Consider the following 18,413-nt stretch of genomic DNA (forward strand, 5'->3'; position numbering starts at 1 on the left):
ATATTTGCAAATGAAGCAACTGACAAAGGATTAATCTCCAATATTTACAAGCAGCTCATGAAACTCAATATCAAAAAAACAAACAACCCAATCCAAAAATGGGCAGAAGACCTAAATAGACATTTCTCCAAAGAAGATATACAGATTGCCAACAAACACATGAAAGGATGCTCAACATCACTAATCATTAGAGAAATGCAAATCAAAACTACAATGAGGTATCACCTCACACCAGTCAGAATGGCCGTCATCAAAAAAATCTACAAACAATAAATGTGGAGAGGGTGTGGAAAAAAGGGAACCCTCTTGCCCTGTTGGTGGGAATGTAAATTGATACAGCCACTATGGAGAACAGTATGGAGGTTCCTTAAAAAACTAAAAATAGAACTACCATACGACCCAGCAATCAGACTATTGGGCATATACCCTGAGAAAACCATAATTTAAAAAGAGTCATGTACCACGATGTTCACTGCAGCTCTGTTCATAATAGCCAGGTCATGGAAGCAACCTAAGTGTCCATCGACAGATGAATGGATAAAGAAGATGTGGCACATATATACAATGGAATATTACTCAGCCATAGAAAGAAATGAAATTGAATTATTTGTAGTGAGGTGGATGGACCTAGAGTATGTCATACAGAGTGAAGTGAGTCAGAAAGAGAAAAACAAATACCATATGCTAACACATATATATGGAATCTAAAAAAAAAAAAAAAGTGGTTATGAAGAACCTAGGGGCAGGACAGGAATAAACACGCAGACGTAGAAAATGGACTTGAGGACACAGGGAGGGGAAGGGTAAGCTGGGACGAAGTGAGAGAGTAGCATTGACATATTTACACTAACAAATGTAAAACAGATACCTAGTGGGAAGCAGCCGCATAGCACAGGGAGATCAGCTCAGTGCTTTGTGACCACCTAGAGGGGTGGGATAGGTAGGATGGAAGGGAGACGCAAGAGGGAGGAGATATTGCAATATATGTATATGTATAGCTGATTCACTTTGTTATAAAGCAGAAAGTAAAACACCATTGTAAAGCAATTATACTCCAATAAAGATGTTAAAAAAGTAAATAAATAAATAAAAAGCAAAAAAAAAGGAAATAAAAACTAAGACATTATTCTGCCATTCAGTGGTAACTGCTGATGAAAACGGCTTTTTGTGCGTGTGTGTGTGTGTGTGTGTGTGTGCGAGAGAGAGAGAGAGAGGGAGAGAGAATAAAATTAGGAGTCATACTGTATATGGGTTTGCGCCTGCTCATTTCAGTTATTATATAAGCATTTTCCTGTGTCATTATATATTCCCTACAAACATGAATTTTAATGACAGCAGGTATTCCATTATATTGGTATATATTAATACTTTTAACCATTCTGTGATCGTTGAACATTTATTTTTAAAGTATGATGGTTACTTCCCATATTTTGGATATAAAGGGAAAATATGCTTTTGACTTCACAGACAAAAGAAATAGAAGGACAAACATTTCTAGAAATGTGAGCAAACCCATATTTTGAAGTAAGTAAATATCTGCAGCCAATCACAGGATGCAGAGATAAACACATGGTGAGCGTGGATGGTTGGACTTTAAACAGAATAATGTGTCCCATTCCTTCAGCCCTTGTAGGTTCATTGGTTTACAGGGAATGAATGGGCTGGGTTTGGAAGGGATCCTATGATGAGCTCAATTGTATATAAGTACACATCATGTGGAAAAGCCAAAAGGCTGCCTGAGCTATAGTCAAGTAGCCAGTGCTTTTGTTCAGCAGGGCATAGACAGTATTTTGAAATGCATGTTGCTGTGGACTCAGTCATAGCTAGAAGTTAACCTTTATGTTGAGAGTTTTATTACCATTATTTTAAACTATTTACTTACAAAAAACTGTTAGCTAGAAGCTTAACTTCATAGCTTACTTGCTCTACTACATATCTTTGAGAGAGAAAGAAATCTTTGAGCCAAAGCTGAGCAAAGAACTCTACAGGTGCACTTACTTCACTTGCAATGTCTCTGGAGGCCTTGGCCACCCTGATGGGAATGGCATCTATCCGCATATCATAGCCTTTCTTCTTGGCTTCTTCTAGGCCAAGTTTATAGAGTTTCTGAAATGGACATAAATCATCGTAAGTTTGATCTATAAAGCGCAGTGCAAGAAAAAATATATCATGCACCATGAATACATTGCTTACCTCACTGTAATTTATTTTGTTTTGCTTAGCGAGTAAAACTTCAGGGGTGTCTGGCATAATGTGGACAGTGGTTTTATCTTTATCCCAAGCTTCTGTATAGAGATGCTGAAAGAAACAAAAAAAGGATGTGACAAGTACAGGCCAGTGATGAATCTGGTCCTTAATGAGAGTAAAGAGAGTCTGCTCTGTGCGTCAGTACTTGTGACACCTTTACCTCTAGGTGTCTCATATCAGTAAGAAGCACAACACTTACTTAAAAACCACTTTAATACCAAGCAAAATAATTGAATGTGATTTTTCTTTTATCAAGACAGATTTCAGTGTTTACATACACACGTACAAAAATTGATACCCCGCTCAAGTGAAAAAAGGACTTACGTGGTTCATGGTAAGAGCGTTGTTTTTTGCCAAAACCATTGGGATGGAGTCCATAAGGCTAGAAAACGTGAATTTATCTGGGTGCTGACGGTAAACGTGGTCACTCAAAATCTGGGTAGCTCTCTTGTTCCTCTCATCCTCAAGAGAGCCACTAGGTAACCAGCCAATGCCTCTGAGCCACTGAAGGTCGGCCTTGTACAAATTCTGAAATTTTAAGTGATAAACCACTAAACATAAGCATAATGATATGCCTTAAAGAAATAAAAAATTGAATTATAATACATTATATTATACAAATATATAATATATATATTATATATGTATATGTATACATATATATTATATATGTATATGTATATATATATACAAATATATAATACATATATATTTCAATGCTTGGATTCTTGAGAAATTTAAACATTTTGCTATGTCTTGTGAATCCACAAAATATTCAGATTAGAAACCTATTTTGATAAACAGAACATAGAGAACGACCCAACTCTACTAGATCAATAATCTAGAGGTTTCCATCAAAGCAATCGGTGCTTTGCTGGTTCTTTCTTTTTGGAAATAGTGATGCTCTCAGATGTCTGTGTGACTGGATAGAGAGTTGGCATTAGTCCAGGGAGGTAGAACTCAGTTGTGTAAACTCAACTCCCCTCACTTTGGGGGAACTTTGATACTTAGGAAAGCAGACATGGTGTTTTGTTGGCCAAAGGAAAATCTTATACTCACGTCGCTCTGGAGGTCGTAGGCCTGCCGAGCGTGCATGACGTCACTCTGGTCAGGGAGACACGTCCACTGGTGCAGGTAGTTCTTGTAGTCCATGTCACTGACCAAGGTCTGGCACTTCTTGGCCTGCACCACCTCCAGCATGTCCACTGGGCTGCTGAACTTGGTCTTCCACTTCTCAAAGTCCTTCTTGTACTCCCTGTCACTCTGGATCTTGGCCACATGCATGGACCACATCATCTTAGGGTCATCCTTCACGTCCCGCGCTCCAATGTGATGGCCAAGCTGCTTGCGGTAACCATCTTTGTATTTGTACTGAGATGAAAATGCACAAATCAGATTTTTATTATAAGCCCGTAGAGGTCACAAGCCTGTACAAAATCATCTTGCTTATATCACTGTTGTACGTTGACTTTTGCTAATAAGCACTAACTCAAGGCAATATCCTTCCTTTCCCCTAGAAGCTTATAGAGGTAATAAAATAGAAGGAATTCATATAATTGTAGTGTATACCCCAAATCACCTATGGCCTGGTAACAAGGAATAGTTCTGGGGGCAACAAATGCACACAGTGGAGAGGCCATGTGGACCAAGGGACTTGGAGAAATGGGTTAGGCACTAAAAGTACATCAGAAAAGAGATGCACTTGGTGACAAGATGTGTTTAATAAGTAGTAAAATGAGTGTCTGGTTCCTATGGGGATGAAGTCAAGGTCAAGGACTACTTGCAGTAGCAACAGAAGAGAATTTCCTGTTTCATAATGGATTCAGGCATTCAGTGGTGGTGGCAAATGTTGGCATCATTTTGGAAACTGGTTATACTAGGGAAGCTGTCCTAGCAGCCCAGTTGCTTAGAGCATGCTCCTAATAAAGTCATGGGTTCTCATCTCTCATGGACCAACAGTGTTGTTATTCCATGTCCAAAGACGTTGTCCTGGAATCCGAGCCAATTATCCAAAATACATGCTTCTAGTCTCAAAGATAACTGAGTGAGAAAGTATAAACGAGTCAGCAGAGGCAATATAGTACAGTGGGAAAGAATGAGGTTGCCTGGAGTTTCAACTCCATCACCTACTAAGAGTTTGATTTTAGACAAGTTGCTTAAGCAACCCATAAAACAGGGATAATCACAATCTTACATCCTAGGGTAATTATGAAAAATAAGTGGCATAATGCACATAACATTCTTAGCACAGATTTCTCAACACTTCTTGGTTATTATTATTTTGTTATATATTATTATTGGCATAAACCCACTTGTAGGAAAGGTCCAACATACGTAAACTAAAGTGAGTCACTAATATGATCTTCCAAAATAAAGGGCAGCGTATTACCATATTCCCAAATAGTGGGTCTTGGTTTTTAGAGCAGTGGTCTGTTCCTCAAGAATTCTCTGAGGCACCAGGAAAGGATGATGGTTTTATTCTGGGAGTTACAAGCCACAAGCCAGGAGCTAGTGCTAAGGGTGCAAGTTTGGGCTAGGCTGGCACTGATCACCTGCCTTCTTTTCATGATCTTACAAGGGTGAATTGTAATGGCAAGTGTCATATGCATTTTTTGAATATTGTATATTAAAATGCTATATAAAGCTAGGCCCTGATTCTCACTGGGAGAACTTAAGTTTATGAGTCACACTTTCTATAAGCACTATGACAATTTTTATATAAGCATCTCCAAGCCTGCAGCTACACTCTAACAAATTCCACATGAATGGATCTTTCTCTATTCCTGGTGGATCAGCTTTCACTGAAGATACTGTGACTTAGTGGTTATAAAACTTTTTTGTAAACATCAAATTTTTCATTTCCCTCAAAGCTAGGTTTTTGAAAAACCCTACACAAATACATCAGGATATATTTCCAAAGGGCCAGGAAAGTTCTTTTAGAAGATTTAGTTCAGTGAAAATGTCACTTCAGACTGACCACATACTAGGGGTAAAACTGACAACTCACATCACTGATAATGTCCCTGGAGGCCTTGGCTGCCACGATCGGGATGGCATCACTTCGCAAGTCGTAGCCTTTCTTCTTTGCTTCTTCGTTGGCGAGTTTATACCGACTCTAAATTTGGGCGAAAAAAAATATCAGTTACATGTTGATATTCATATCCAAAAACGATAGAGGACTAAAATAATTCACCAAGTTCTACACGGGTAGGTGCCTGTAATAATCTCACTTTTGAGAGTTCTAAGATTTCTGCGGTTTTGGCTGAGGTTGAGACTTAAACAGGATACCTATATGGAATATGGCACCTTTGTTTTTTTATTTTAAAAGTTATGTTACATTAGCCATATACAGACATTATTCATGGTTTTAAAACTTTTAGTTATAACAATGAATCAGTTTTGGAAAGAACTGGAAAAATTAAGCTGAAACTCATGGGTGGCTAAATGTGGACAGGAGGGAAACTCATTTGATCCACATTTATTCTGCACCGACTCTGTGCCATGACTGTGCTTGGTACTTGGGAAACAAAGATGAATATGAGGCCTCTCCCATCTTCAAGGTTTCTGGGAGAACTGATGGAAAGACTGATAACCTGCGGAAGAAGCTGCCAAAAAGTCAGACCATGAAAGGTGCTTTAACCATATTATTAAGAACGAGCTCCACGGGACTTCCCTGGTGACGCGGGGGTGGACAAGACTCCGCGGTCCCAATGCAGGGGGCCTGGGTTTGATCCCTGGCCAGGGAAATAGATCCCACATGCAGGGCGCAACTAAGAGTTTGCATGTCACAGCTGGGGAGCCTGCATGCTGCAACTAAGAAGCCGGAGAGCTGCAACTAAGGAGCCCTGGGGCCGCAGCTGGGGAGCCTGACTGCCACAACTAAGGAGCCCACGAGCCACGGCTGGGGAGCCCACCTGTCACAACTAAGGCCCCACGCAACCAAATAAATACATAAATAATATTAAAAAAAAAAAAGATTGAATGTTAAAAAAAAAAAGGAACGAGCTCTAGGAAGGAGCAATTTATTCTGAATTGAAAATTAGGAAGTTTCCTCAGAGGGCATGACCTTGGCATTGGACCCTGAGTGATAAATATGGTTTCAATAGACTGAGATGGTGGTCAAGGGCAGAGGAACTTCCATGAATCAAAGTACGGGGGAGTGAAAGTGCAGGGGCATCAAGCGGGGTGGTGGGGGGGGCAGTGCCAGGGGAAGTGGCAGGACAGGACTGAAAAGAATCGGGAGTCGGGCTATGAAGGCCTGGTGCTAAGATAACTTTGTCCTTAATCCTATAGGAAAAGGGAAACCAACAACAATCTTTGAGGAAGAGTGACATCATCAACTTTGCATTGTATCTTCCTATCCTAAATGAGAAAGAAACACAATAGAATTGAACTAAGCTGATAGAGAAAAGTCAGAGAAAGCAGACCAGGCAGGTTAGGCAATCGGTTCAGGCGTTCTTCCTGGGCCTCTTCAAACCAAGGGCAACATACAACATCTCTGAGCTTTTGCAGCAAAGACAGAGTTGACAGTTCCAGAAATGTTGAGTGGCTAGTTACAGGGACCCTTTGTCCCTTAAAATATCTGCTCATATAGCCCACGCTTTCCTGTAACACTATGGGACCTATAGTGCAGGTTTAGCTGAAAATTCACTTATTTTTGATTTGAGAGTGGGACTTGACAATTTTAGTTTGGGGTGACAATTAAGAGCTAGTTATATAAGCTTTAAAATTATAGTTTGCAGCCCTGAAAAATAAAATGACTTAAGGTGGTGGCTAATCAATTTAAATCCTCTCAGTTATATTCTGCAGAAGAGTAACATGCTATTGATCTATGCTGTCAAAGAAACAATATTTTCCTTGCTGGTAGCACAAAGCTGGAAGAAATAACTAATACATCATCAGACAGAAAGATTCACAAAAATCTCCACAGGCTTAAACCAATAGGCTCATTCTAAGAAAAAAATGCAAAGAGATAAATGTCAATCTTTGAACTGAGATTTAAGTTGCCAAATGTATAAATACAAGGTAGAGGAAACCTAGTTTAAGCCCATGTAAGTTGTCTTAGGGTTTTGGTTGACCCCAACTCCCACGCACACCAGCAGTGACATAGCCCCAAGGAGCCCCAAGGCACAGAGTGCAGAAATGGAGGATAAATGTCCAGAAGAGGAAATGCAATGTCGACTGTACTCTACACTAGTCATTCCTCACTCGCAGGATTTTGTTTGGTTCTGAGAGTCACATTCTAGCAGGGATGTCATGTGAGGAATGCCCAGGAGCTTGGGATGTTTGGATTAGAAAGAGAACCTGGGGTGAAGTGGCAGCGGAGGCACACAGTGCCTATGGACTCGGCACAGTTTGGTTCTGCATGGTCTTAGAGGATTATGTGGGTCTACAGAGAGAAACCATTGACCCAATACATGAGAAGCATCTTCTAAAGGAACTTCCCAGAACAAATAGGTTGATTTATGAGATAAGCACCTCGTCACTGAGAACACTTAAGCAAAGGCAGGATGACGACTTGTTGGGCGGGGACTCCTGCACTAGAGGAGACTGACCTCTCAGCCTAAACATCTGTGCTTCTGATATGGGGGCACACGGCTCTATGCTCACAGAAAGGGAATAGGAAATGGGCTTGTTAATATATTTATATATTGACAGATCCTCTCTGTCTCTGTCTGTCTGTCTCTCGGTGTTATTTGATTGTACTGTGATTTTAATCCTTGACTTAAAGCTTGTACATTAAAAATCTTAAATTTTGACCCTAAAGTACAATTTAGGAAAAATAAGTCATATGTGGAAAATACATTTAGCACAGCTATGTATTTAGCATAAGGAGGAGATAAACGTATTTTGGTCTATTGCTAATTTCTTAAATTAATAAAAGAGGAAGGTCTAATTAATCTTCTGGTTACTGCTTAAATCATTCGTTCTTACAATTTGCACTTCCGGAATGATAATATGTGTTACTTGAAGACTGATGTTTAAGTAAGCGAGAAATGAAAGAGTTGGTATTCACACGGAGCAAGAAAAGACATTCTTTACAAAGTTGTCATTTAGTATTACATCACCATGGAATGGATTAATTGAAATATGAAACGCCATGCAAATGTCATAGAATTAGCATCTGCTCCCACCTCACTGTAGTTGATTTTGTTCATTCTCGCCTGCGTAATTTCTGGTGTGTCTGCTGTGATGTGGATCTGGGTCTTGTCTTTGTCCCAGGCTTCCGTATATAAACGCTAGCAAGGAAAACATAAAATGTCATCAGGAAAAAACTTCAGTGTATTGTTAATCGAAACTTCAAGGCCACAAGAACTTTATACAGAGAAATAACAAAAGGTTACGTATTTTATACACATTATGTATTTTACACGTATCTTCAAGTAAAGTAACCAGTTCATAGTAGAACAGATATGTATGAGTGCCTTCTGATACTCTGAATTGTATGTTAACAAAAGGAAATCTAGAATATCTTTTATGCAGAGATGATTTTCCATAAAAATGTACCATTTTATTAAAACCATGAAATAACTACTGAAGTAAATGTTAAAATATAAATGACATAGACATTAGGTAGACAGATATGGATAGATATAGAGAGATAGACAGACAGATATCTTTTGTTGCTCACTGCTCTATTTCTTTCTTCTCCTGATCATGCTTCTTTTCCTTTGGTTTAGCTTTAGGAGTCCTACCTTGGTTCTCTGAACTCTGAAGGCTCACCTTGTTCATAGTGATGGCGTTGTTCTTGGCCAACACTTGTTCCGGAGAATCAGTCACACTGGTAAACCTGAATTTGTCTGGAGGCTGGCGATAGATTTTATCACTCAAAATTTCAGTTGCCCTTTTGCATTTTTCCACATCCAAAGAGCCAATGGGAACCCAGCCGGTGCCTCTCAGCCACTGGAGATCTGACTTGTACATATTCTGTTGATACAAATATAGCCAATAAATATTTATCTCTGGCTTGGGAAAACATTTTCATCAAAAGGATATGAAATAAAGTAAGAACACTCTTGAAAACATAGTTTGGTGGACAGGCAGGGTATCAGACAATATTCCTTTTTGGTCTGGAGGGTTTGACATTTAACACTCACAGGAAAAGAAGAAATGTTATGCCCCACTTGCAGGGGGGCTGGTGAGTTTGGTGCCACTTATCCAAGGGGTGTTAATTCACTGATTTCCCACCTTTGCACGTCATTATGATCCTCAGTACTCACGTCGCTCTGGAGGTCGTAGGCCTGCCGAGCATGCATGACGTCACTCTGGTCGGGCAGGCACGTCCACTGGTGCAGGTAGTTCTTGTAGTCTATGTCACTGACCAAAGTCTGGCACTTCTTGGCCAGCACCACCCCCAGCATGTCCACTGGGCTGCTGAACCTGGTCTTCCACTTCTCAAAGTCCTTCTTGTACTCCCTGTCACTCTGGATCTTGGCCACATGCATGGACCACATCATCTTGGGGTCGTCATGTATCGCTCGGGCACCAATGTGATGGCCAAGCTGCTTACGATAATCTTCTTTGTATTTGAACTAGAAGAAGAAAAATACTGATTGTCACCTAGTATAACTTTTAGTATAAAATGATCAGTAGGCTCAGATTTTCCTATTCATTAAAAACATGTCTCCCCCTGAATATATAAATAATATGTGTGACTGCATCTTGTAAACCATTTAGAAAATAAAGCTTGTATATGTATACAAAAAAGAAAATAGGGCCCTGCGCCTGGCCAGACCCCGCGTCGCCCTGCGTTCAGCCAGCGTGCGCCCTCATGTGTTCGGCTTCCGCAGGGCCCTGGGTGCTGCTCCAGAGGGGGGTGGCAGTCAGCATGTCACCACTGGGTGGCCTCGTGCATGCACTGTCGGGCCCCGGGGAGCACGGGTTAAAGATGAAGGAACTAAGACACAGAAAAGTGAACTCATATATTCAGAAGCTCTCTGTTTGAAGATTACACAAGCTATGTTGTCACCAGATTGCAAATAAACTTATTTTAAAAATAAATGAGGGGAGACCTTCAAGATGGCGGAAGAGTAAGACGTGGAGATCACCTTCCTCCCCACGAACACATCAGAAATGTATCTACATGTGCAACAACTCCTACAGAACACCTTCTGAACGCTGGCAGAAGACCTCAGACTTCCCCAAAGGCAAGAAACTCCCCACGTACTTGGGTAGGGCAAAAGAAAAAAGAAAAAACAGAGACAAAAGAATAGGGACAGGACCTGCACCTCTGGGAGGGAGCTGTGAAGGAGGAAAAGTTTCCACAAACCAGGAAGCCCCTTCACTGGTGGGGACGGGGGGTGGGTGGGGAAGCTCTGGAGCCACGGAGGAGAGCACAGCAACAGGGGTGCAGAGGGCAAAGCGGAGAGATTCCCGCACAGAGGATTGGTGCTGACCAGCACTCACCAGCCTGAGAGGCTTGTCTCTCACCTGCTGGGACGGGGGGTGCTGGGAGCTGAGGCTCGGGCTTCGGAGGTCAGATCTCAGGGAGAGGACTGGGGTTGGCTGCGTGAACACAGCCTGAAGGGGGCTAGCGTGCTACAGCTAGCTGGGAGGGAGTCTGGGAAAAAGTCTGGACCTGCCTAAGAGGCAAGAGACCATTGTTTCGGGGTGCACGAGGTGAAGGGATTCAGAGCACCGCCTAAACGAGCTCCAAAGACAGGCATGAGCCGTGGCTATCAGCGCGGACACCAGAGATGGGCATGAAATGCTAAGGCTGCTGCTGCAGCCACCAAGAACCCTGTGTGCAAGCACAGGTCACTATCCACACCTCCCCTCCCGGGAGCCTTTGCAGCCCGCCACTGCCAGGGTCCCGTGATGCAGGGACAACTTGCCCGGGAGAACACACGGCCTGCATCAGACTGTTGCCACGTCACACTGGCCTCTGCCGCAGCAGGCTCGCCCTGCATTCTGTACCCCTCCCTCTCCCCAGCTTGAGTGAGCCAGAGCCCCCCTATCAGCTGCTACTTTAACCCCGTCCTGTCTAAGCGAAGAACAGACACCCTCAGGCAACCTACACACAGAGGCAGGGCCAAATCCAAAGCTGAACCCCAGGAGCTGTGCTAACAAAGAAGAGAAAGGGAAATCTCTCCCAGCAGGCTCAGGAGCAGCGGATTAAATCTCCACAATTAACTTGATGTAACCTGCATCTGTGGAATACCTGAATAGACAAAGAATCATCCCAAAATTGAGGCGGTGGACTTTGGGAACAACGATATATATATATTTTTTCCTTTTTCTCTTTTTGTGAGTGTGTATGTGTATGCTTCTTCATGTGATTTTGTCTGTATAGCTTTGCTTTTACCATTTGTCCTACGGTTCTGTCTATCCGTTTTTGTTTTTTTTTTTGGTTTTGTTTTTTTTTTAGTATAGTTTTTAGTGCTTGTTATAATTGGTGGATTTGTTTTTTGGTTTGGTTGCTCTCTTTTTTCTTTCTTTTTTTATTACTTTTTAATTTTCTAATCTTTAATAACTATTTTTTATTTTAATAACTTTCTTCTCTTTTCTTTCTTTCTTTCTTTTTTTGTCCCTTTTCTTCTTAGCTGTTTGGCTGACAGGGCCTTGGTGCTCTGGGCAGGTGTCAGGCCTGTGCCTCTGAGGTGGGAAAGGCGAGTTCAGGACATTGGTCCACCAGAGACCTCCTGACTCCACGTAATATCAAGCGGCAAAAGCTCTCCCAGAGATCTCCATGTCAACGCTAAGACCCAGCTCCACTCAACGACCAGCAAGCTACAATGCTGGACACCCTATGCCAAACAACTAGCAAGACAGGAACACAACCCCACCCATTAGCAGAGAGGCTGCCTAAAATCATAATAAGGTCACGGACACCCCAAAACACACCACCAGACACAGCCCTGCCCACCAGAAAGACAAGATCCAGCCTCATCCACCAGAACACAGGCACTAGTCCCCTCCACCAGGAAGCCTACACAACCCACTGAACCAACCTTAGCCACTGGGGGCAGACACCAAAAACAACAGGAAATACGAACCTGCAGCCTGCGAAAAGGAGACCCCAAACACAGTAAGTTAAGCAAAATGAGAAGACAGAGAAACACACAGAAGATAAAGGAGCAAGGCAAAAACCCAGCAGACCAAACAAATGAAGAGGAAATAGGCAGTCTACCTGAAAAAGAATGCAGAGTAATGATAGGAAAGATGATCCAAAATCTTGGAAATAGAATGGAGAAAATACAAGAAATTTTTAACAAGGACCTAGAAGAACTATGGAGCAAACAAACAATGATGAATAACACAATAAATGAAATTTAAAATTCTCTAGAAGGAATCAATAGCAGAATAACTGAGGCAGAAGAATGGATAAGTGACCTGGAAGATAAAAGAGTGGAAATAACTACTGCAGAGCAGAATAAAGAAAAAAGAATGAAAAGAATTGAGGACAGTCTCAGAGACCTCTGGGACAACATTAAATGCACCAACATTCGAATTATAGGGTCCCAGAAGAAAGAGACTGAGAAAACATTTGAAGAGATTATAGTTGAAAACTTCCCTAATATGGGACAGGAAATAGTTAATCAAGTCCAGGAAGCACAGAGAGTCCCATACACGATAAATCCAAGGAGAAACATGCCAAGACATATATTAATCAAACTATCAAAAATTAAATACAAAGAAAAAATATTAAAAGCAGCAATGGAAAAGCAACAAATAACATACAAGGGAATCTCCATAAAGTTAACAGCTGATCTTCCCGCAGAAACTCTGCAAGCCAGAAGGGAGTGGCAGGACATATTTAAAGTGATGAAAGGGAAAAAAGTACAACCAAGATTACTCTACCCAGCAAGGATCTCATTCAGATTTGACAGAGAAATTAAAACCTTTACAGACAAGCAAAAGCTAAGAGAATTCAGCACCACCAAACCAGCTTTACAACAAATGCTAAAGGAACTTCTCTAGGTAGGAAACACAAGAGAAGGAAAAGACCTAGAATAACAAACCCAAAATAACTAAGAAAATGGTAATAGGAACGTACATATTGATAATTACCTTAGATGTAAATGGATTAAATGCTCCAACAAAAGACATAGCCTGGCGGAATGGATACCAGCTTTACAACAAATGCTAAAGGAACTTCTCTAGGCAGGAAACACAAGAGAAGGAAAAGACCTACAATAACAAACCCAAAATAACTAAGAAAATGGTAATAGGAACATACATATCGATAATTACCTTAGATGTAAATGGATTAAATGCTCCAACCAAAAGACATAGATTGGCTGAATGGATACAAAAATAAGACCCGTATATATGCTGTCTACAAGAGACCCACTTCAGACCTAAGGACACATACAGACTGAAAGTGAGGGGATGGAAAAAGATATTCCATGCAAATGGAAATCTAAAGAAAGCTGGAGTAGCAATTCTCATATCAGACAAAATAGATTTTAAAATAAAGACTATTACAAGAGACAAAGAAGGACACTACATAATGATCAAGGGATCGATCCAAGAAGATATAACAATTGTAAATATTTATGCACACAATATAGGAGCACCTCAACACATAAGGCAAATGCTAACAGCCATAAAAGGGGAAATTGACAGTAACACAATCATACTAGGGGACTTTAACACCCCACTTTCACCAATGGACAGATCATCCAAAATGAAAATAAATAAGGAAATACAAGCTTTAAATGACACATTAAACAAGATGGACTTAATTGATATTTATAGGACATTCCATCCAAAAACAACAGAATACACTTTCTTCTCAAGTGCTCGTGGAACATTCTCCAGGATAGATCATATCTTGGGTCACAAATCAAGCCATGGTAAGTTAAAGAAAATTGAAATCATATCAAGTATCTCTTCCAACCACAACGCTATGAGACTAGATATCAATTACAGGAAAAATTCTGTAAAAAATACAAACACATGGAGGCTAAGCAATACAGTTCTTAATAACTAAGAGATCACTGAAGAAATCAAAGAGGAAATCAAAAAATACCTAGAAATAAATGACAATGAAAATAAGATGACCCAAAACCTATGGGATGCAGCAAAAGCAGTTCTAAGAGGGAAGTTTATAGCAATACAATCCTACCTCAGGAAACAAGAAACATCTCAAATAAACAACCTAACCTTACACCTAAAGCAATTAGAGAAAGAAGAACAAAAAACCCCAAAGTTAGCAGAAGGAAAGAAATCATAAAGATCAGATCACAATTAAAGGAAAAAGAAATGAAGGAAATGAGCAAAGATCAACAAAACTAAAACCTGGTTCTTTGAGAAGATAAACAAAATTGATAAACCATTAGCCAGACTCATCAAGAAAAAAAGGGAGAAGACTCAAATCAATAGAATTAGAAATGAAAAAGGAGAAGTAACAACTGACACTGCAGAAATACAAAGGATCATGAGAGACTACTACAAGCAACTATATGCCAATAAAATGGACAACCTGGAAGAAATGGACAAATTCTTAGAAAAGCACAACCTTCCATGACTGAACCAGGAAGAAATAGAAAATATAAACAGACCAATCACAAGCACTGAAATTGAGACTGTGATTAAAGATCTTCCAACAAACAAAAGTCCAGGACCAGATGGCTTCACAGGCGAATTCTATCAAACATTTAGAAAAGAGCTAACACCTATCCATCTCAAACTCTTCCAAAATATAGCAGAGGGAGGAACACTCCCAAACTCATTCTATGAGGCCACCATCACCCTGATACCAAAACGAGACAAAGATGTCACAAAAAAAGAAAACTACAGGCCAATATCACTGATGAACATAGATGCAAAATTCCTCAACAAAATACTAGCAAAGAGAATCCAACAGCACATTAAAAGTCTCATACACAACGATCAAGTGGAGTTTATCCCAGGAATGCAAGGATTCTTCAATATACGCAAATCAATGTGATACACCATATTAACAAATTGAAGGATAAAAACCATATGATCATCTCAATGGATGCAGGAAAAGCTTTTGACAAAATTCAACACCAATTTATGATAAAAACCCTCCAGAAAGTTGGCAAACAGGGAACTTACCTCAACATAATAAAGGCCATATATGACAAACCCACTGCCAACATCGTTTTCAATGGTGAAAAACTGAAATCATTTCCACTAAGATCAGGAACAAGACAAGGTTGCTCACTCTCACCACTATTATTCCACATAGTTTTGGAAGTTTTAGCCACAGCAATCAGAGAAGAAAAGGAAATACAAGGAATGCAAATCAGAAAAGAAGTAAAGCTTTCACTGTTTGCAGATGACATGATACTATACATAGAGAATCCTAAAGACGCTACCAGAAAACTACTAGAGCTAATCAATGAATTTGGTAAAGTAGCAGGATACAAAATTAACACACAGAAATCTCGTGCATTCCTATACATTAATGATGAAAAATCTGAAAGAGAAATTAAGGAAACACTCCCATTTACCATTGCAACAAAAAGAATAAAATATCTAGGAATAAACCTACCTAAGGAAACAAAAGACTTGTATGCAGAAAACTATAAGACACTGATGAAAGAAATTAAAGATGATACAAACAGATGGAGAGATATACCATGTTCTTGGATTGGAAGAATCAACATTGTGAAAATGATTATACTACCCAAAGCAATCTACACATTCAATGCAATCCCTATCAAACTACCAATGGCATTTTTCACAGAACTGGAACAAAACGTTTCACAATTTTTATGGAAACACAAAAGACCTAGAATAGCCAAAGCAATCTTGAGAAAGAAAAACGGTGCTGGAGGAATCAGGCTCCTGGACTTCAGAGTATACTACAAAGCTACAGTAATTAAGACAGTATGGTACTGGCACAAAAACAGAAATATAGATCAATGGAACAGGATAGAAATCCCAGAGATAAACGCACGCACATATGGTCACCTTATTTTTGATAAAGGAGGCAAGAATATACAATGCAGAAAAAAGACAGCCTCTTCAATAAGTGGTGCTGGGAAAACTGGACAGCTACATGGAAAAGAATGAAATTAGAACACTCCCTAACACCATACACAAAAATAAATTCAAAATGGATTAAAGACCTAAATGTAAGGCCAAACACTATAAAACTCTTAGAGGCAAACATAGGCAGAACACTCTATGACATAAATCACAGCAAGATCCTTTTTGACCCACCTCCTAGAGGAATGGAAATAAAAACAAAAATAAACAAATGGGACCTAATGAAACTTAAAAGCTTTGGCATAGCAAAGGAAACGATAAACAAGATGGAAAGACAACCCTCAGAATGGGAGAAAATATTTGCAAATGAAGCAACTGACAAAGGATTAATCTCCAATATTTACAAGCAGCTCATGAAGCTCAATATCAAAAAAACAAACAACCCAATCCAAAAATGGGCAGAAGACCTAAATAGACATTTCTCCAAAGAAGATATACAGATTGCCAACAAACACATGAAAGGATGCTCAACATCACTAATCATTAGAGAAATGCAAATCAAAACTACAATGAGGTATCACCTCACACCAGTCAGAATGGCCGTCATCAAAAAAATCTACAAACAATAAATGTGGAGAGGGTGTGGAAAAAAGGGAACCCTCTTGCCCTGTTGGTGGGAATGTAAATTGATACAGCCACTATGGAGAACAGTATGGAGGTTCCTTAAAAAACTAAAAATAGAACTACCATACGACCCAGCAATCAGACTATTGGGCATATACCCTGAGAAAACCATAATTTAAAAAGAGTCATGTACCACGATGTTCACTGCAGCTCTGTTTATAATAGCCAGGTCATGGAAGCAACCTAAGTGTCCATCGACAGATGAATGGATAAAGAAGATGTGGCACATATATACAATGGAATATTACTCAGCCATAGAAAGAAATGAAATTGAATTATTTGTAGTGAGGTGGATGGACCTAGAGTATGTCATACAGAGTGAAGTGAGTCAGAAAGAGAAAAACAAATACCATATGCTAACACATATATATGGAATCTAAAAAAAAAAAAAAAGTGGTTATGAAGAACCTAGGGGCAGGACAGGAATAAACACGCAGACGTAGAAAATGGACTTGAGGACACAGGGAGGGGAAGGGTAAGCTGGGACGAAGTGAGAGAGTAGCATTGACATATTTACACTAACAAATGTAAAACAGATACCTAGTGGGAAGCAGCCGCATAGCACAGGGAGATCAGCTCAGTGCTTTGTGACCACCTAGAGGGGTGGGATAGGTAGGATGGAAGGGAGACGCAAGAGGGAGGAGATATTGCAATATATGTATATGTATAGCTGATTCACTTTGTTATAAAGCAGAAAGTAAAACACCATTGTAAAGCAATTATACTCCAATAAAGATGTTAAAAAAGTAAATAAATAAATAAAAAGCAAAAAAAAAGGAAATAAAAACTAAGACATTATTCTGCCATTCAGTGGTAACTGCTGATGAAAACGGCTTTTTGTGCGTGTGTGTGTGTGTGTGTGTGTGTGTGCGAGAGAGAGAGAGAGAGGGAGAGAGAATAAAATTAGGAGTCATACTGTATATGGGTTTGCGCCTGCTCATTTCAGTTATTATATAAGCATTTTCCTGTGTCATTATATATTCCCTACAAACATGAATTTTAATGACAGCAGGTATTCCATTATATTGGTATATATTAATACTTTTAACCATTCTGTGATCGTTGAACATTTATTTTTAAAGTATGATGGTTACTTCCCATATTTTGGATATAAAGGGAAAATATGCTTTTGACTTCACAGACAAAAGAAATAGAAGGACAAACATTTCTAGAAATGTGAGCAAACCCATATTTTGAAGTAAGTAAATATCTGCAGCCAATCACAGGATGCAGAGATAAACACATGGTGAGCGTGGATGGTTGGACTTTAAACAGAATAATGTGTCCCATTCCTTCAGCCCTTGTAGGTTCATTGGTTTACAGGGAATGAATGGGCTGGGTTTGGAAGGGATCCTATGATGAGCTCAATTGTATATAAGTACACATCATGTGGAAAAGCCAAAAGGCTGCCTGAGCTATAGTCAAGTAGCCAGTGCTTTTGTTCAGCAGGGCATAGACAGTATTTTGAAATGCATGTTGCTGTGGACTCAGTCATAGCTAGAAGTTAACCTTTATGTTGAGAGTTTTATTACCATTATTTTAAACTATTTACTTACAAAAAACTGTTAGCTAGAAGC

General features: G+C 39.9%; 1 protein-coding gene across 1 annotated transcript in view; it reads right to left on the reverse strand.

Moving 5' to 3' along the window:
• The window catches only part of NEB (nebulin), a 229,620-nt gene that overhangs the window by 126,191 nt on the left and 85,016 nt on the right, over positions 1-18,413 (reverse strand). The window contains exons 57-64 of the mRNA XM_061183866.1: positions 9,468-9,779; positions 8,971-9,174; positions 8,382-8,486; positions 5,255-5,362; positions 3,307-3,618; positions 2,572-2,775; positions 2,194-2,298; positions 1,999-2,106 (exon numbers count right to left, since the gene is read on the reverse strand). Of these exons, the coding sequence (XP_061039849.1) occupies positions 1,999-2,106; positions 2,194-2,298; positions 2,572-2,775; positions 3,307-3,618; positions 5,255-5,362; positions 8,382-8,486; positions 8,971-9,174; positions 9,468-9,779 (1,458 nt within the window). The remainder of the gene's footprint in view (positions 1-1,998; positions 2,107-2,193; positions 2,299-2,571; positions 2,776-3,306; positions 3,619-5,254; positions 5,363-8,381; positions 8,487-8,970; positions 9,175-9,467; positions 9,780-18,413) is intronic.

Source organism: Eubalaena glacialis, chromosome 1 (genome assembly GCF_028564815.1).
Source record: "Eubalaena glacialis isolate mEubGla1 chromosome 1, mEubGla1.1.hap2.+ XY, whole genome shotgun sequence".
NCBI lineage: Eukaryota > Metazoa > Chordata > Mammalia > Artiodactyla > Balaenidae > Eubalaena > Eubalaena glacialis.